This window comes from Gymnoscopelus braueri (genome assembly GCF_963280865.1).
Source record: "Gymnoscopelus braueri genome assembly, chromosome: 16".
Lineage (NCBI taxonomy): Eukaryota > Metazoa > Chordata > Actinopteri > Myctophiformes > Myctophidae > Gymnoscopelus > Gymnoscopelus braueri.
The window spans coordinates 39,664,961-39,668,479 of record NC_137616.1 but is presented as its reverse complement, the minus strand read 5'-3'; the positions used below and the strand labels follow the sequence as shown (position 1 = coordinate 39,668,479).

The 3,519-nt window shown below is 39.7% G+C and overlaps 1 protein-coding gene across 2 annotated transcripts in view; it reads right to left on the bottom strand.

Annotated features, from left to right (window-relative positions):
• ccn2a (cellular communication network factor 2a) overlaps positions 1-645 on the bottom strand; it is a 4,547-nt gene extending 3,902 nt beyond the window's left edge. For both annotated transcript variants that reach the window (XR_013934679.1, XM_080452498.1), the window contains exon 1: positions 305-645. Coding sequence is in view for 1 of the 2 variants with exons in the window: in XM_080452498.1 (XP_080308624.1) it covers positions 305-367 (63 nt within the window). In the remaining variant the exon portion in view is untranslated. The remainder of the gene's footprint in view (positions 1-304) is intronic.
• Positions 646-3,519: the final 2,874 nt, after the last annotated feature.

Sequence of the window (3,519 nt, the reverse complement as noted above, 5' to 3'; positions counted from 1 at the left end):
ACACACACACACACACACACACACACACACACACACACACACACACACACACACACACACACACACACGCACATGATGCACACGTGCACACTTGAGCAGCCCAGCATTAAAAGCACAGACATGTGCTAAGTAAGCATTAATTTATTAATGCAGAACACACAATACAATGCATTTACAGTGTCCCCCATGCAGTGACTTCTGTTCGTCCGACAACAAAATTACATTTCTGGTATTCCTTTTCACTGCTGTTTGTTGTTTGTTTGACTTAGACAAAAAAAAAGAGAGTATATTCTTTGGGACTTACCATGTAGGAGAGCATGATGCACAGGAAAGGCAGCAAAATCACTTTGTTCATTCCAGCAGACATTTTCTTTTCCTTTTTTTAAGAATTAAAAAAAGAGTCTTCAGATTTCTTCCAAAAGTCTTTGTAGGATTTGGAACGTCTTCCTTTAGTCTCAAGAGTTTGAGCCTCGAGCCTTGCGGAGTTTAGTTTAGTTTCTGATCAAGCTGATCTCGTTGTCAATTCGTCTTCGTAGTGCTTTTCTCCGTAGCTCTAGTCGTAGTCTTTCCTTCTTTTCTTTCTTTGTTTCTTGGTCAAAGCTAGAGTTTAGCTTCAGTAGAGGAGGTGTACTGAATTCTGACTGAGAGCTGAGCCCCCTTTATACTCCCTGGACGAGGTGGTACGTCACTTGGGGGCTGAATGGAGAGTCGGCCCTAGACAAACATGAACATAGTTGGCATTCTTTCCTCGCTTCCTGCCCTCAGCTCCAGACATCCCACATTCCTGCCGTCTGAAGGCTGTGCTTCGCTGCATGGCCAAACAACACTCTCTCTCTCTCTCTCTCTCTCTAGCTCACAGAGGCTTTCATCTGGAAGGGGAGGTTGAGTCTGGTAATGGGACCCCACACTGGGAATTCCAGATCACTGACTTCACAAACAGACAGCCGGGATCTATAAATATTAATTCAAGAAAGATTATTTTCGCATAACAACACACAGTTGTTACAGTGAGTTCATTCTAACTCAGACGGTGTGCTAAATGTAACAAAAATGTGGTTACACTAGTTGAAAACGGGTAAATTAACGCATGGAAATGAACAGGTGTAGTGGTTTCCTTGATGTGGTGGGGGGCATATTGGTATTCCTCAAGAGCTGTAACAGACTCAAAATTCTATCCCTGTTTTGTTTTTTTTCTTCAACAGTAAATAACTGCGTTGCGTTTTAAGAAAGCATTCTTGGCCAGGAGCCAGACACCACATGAAATTCATCCGGTCACCTTTAAGTTCAACTGGCTACTGTACTGCAGTTCTGCACACAGACACATTCCTACGCAATGACATCAGTGGCTGAACTAAAAAGATAACCCGTAGCTATGAATATTACAGCCGGTCATTCCTTATGACATATCGTCTCTGTCGGGTGGACAGAGACGATATGTCCAACACAGTAACTTTTTCAGGATTCAAATTCAAAAACGGCAAAAGTAGCAGATCTACAAGCTCAAAACTCATCGCTTCGCACCACATTTCGAGCTTGCAGATCTGCTACTTTTGATGCTTTCGTGTGACGCTGTAGTATGATCAAGTAGGGTATTGATTTAGAAAATATGGGAATATGGATAGAATATGGAGATAAGAGGTTTCTGCCCGACAGCAACGATATGTTACCACCTTATTGATGAATGACGTAGTGGAATCACAAATACCAGTCAAATTAATTATGTACTATGCTTTTATATCAACAAATAATTTTATTATCTACAAATGATGTACTTATAATAATTATTTTTTTATTGAATTGTAAATATATTTAATTAATTAAGTTAATAGAAACTGACTCCAAGATCTTCAAAAATCCTGTTAAGGTCATCCAATGGCCTGCTATCTTTCCTGCTGTTTTGGCCAGCTTGTTTTTGTTTGTTAATATCAAATGTCTCTACCAGATATTAAGATATTAAACACAAGGATTCTCTTTATCAGGCTGACTCGTATTCCTCAATATTATGACTGAAACCAAAATGTCGTAATTGAAAACAATCCTTTGACCGGCTTTCTTCCTGTACTGTACAATATTTAATTTAAAAACGAATACAACATTTCTTGCCATTTATAAGCCAAGAAAGCTCTTAGCTAACTCTGGCACATTTACATTGATGATTGATTACATTGAAAACTGAAATGTTGATTGATGTGCATTGTCCCTGGTAAGTAAGTAAGTAAGTAAGTAAGTAAGTAAGTAAGTAAGTAAGTAAGTAAGTAAATAAATAAATAAATAAATAAATAAAAGATGCATGTTTTGTCAAATGTATTTGAGTGATCATGACAGGTTGGCTGACCATTTACAAACCCCTTCTTATTCTTGGTTGCCGGAGTCCTCCAGGGCTCAATATGAGCCCCCTCCTGTTTTTGCTTTACACTAAATATCTTCACAGAAAATAGTAGATCTACAAGCTCACAACGTGATGTGTTGTGACTTGAGCTTGTAGATCAGTTATTTCGCCGAATGTTCACCCCCCCCCCCCCAGTATAGTCCCTGTTCTAGGGTTCACAGTGGTTAGAATACAGGGTTGCCATTCCTTACCCTATTTTCAGATACAAGGTTCTCTGAAAGGAGACGCCTACATGTTGGGTCCAACAGAAACAACTGACTTTTCATTTCATCAAGGGGTGTTTCACTTTGAAACACTTTCTGGGTTCATTTTCACGTCTACTCAGACATTTGTGTGCACCGCAGACAGTTTTTAAGTTGCTTGATTCATTATTTAGATAATGTGATATTGAATTGTTCAGACATGCCCCACTCCAATATAAGCCCAGGCTCCACATTAAAGGAATAGTTCACCCCCAAAATGATTTTTTTTTCTATCGATTAGTGATTAGTCACCCCATGGAGACTTGAATTCATGGATATGTTTTTGTTTTTGTCACATTCCTAAGCCAATAATTTGATGACCGGCAGCGGTTCCGGTAGGAGACACAAAGTCTCCTTTGTGTCTCCTACCGGAACCGCTGCCTACCGGTCCGCTGGTCATCAAAGTATTGGCTTAGGAATGTGACAAAAACAAATAAGTGTCCATGAATTCAAGTCTCCATGGGGTGACTAATCGATTTTTTTTGTTGGGTGAACTATCCCTTTAACCACGTTTGACTCAATGAAAACACACTCCCTGGTTCTGGTGACTGATATTGTCCTAATGCATGAGGTGACCGTCATTTTTCTATTGATTAAAAAAAATACAATAATAAAACTTTTGTGTGATTAAAATGTTAGATTTTTTCATTTTCTTAGACATTTAAAGTGGGGAAAAAAAGTAATCGCTGCACAAAAGCCTGAGTAGACCCCCGAAGTGTTTTGAAGTGAAATACCGTACCCCTTTAACCACTTAAAGTCTCTAGACTGGGGGTCTTCAACAGGGGGTCCAGGACCCCTAGGGGGTCCCTAGAGTAACCACAGGGGGTCCGCCAAATCTTTGTGTGATGGCCAGGTGTTATTTAATCTGCAACACAGTTTTATACAATA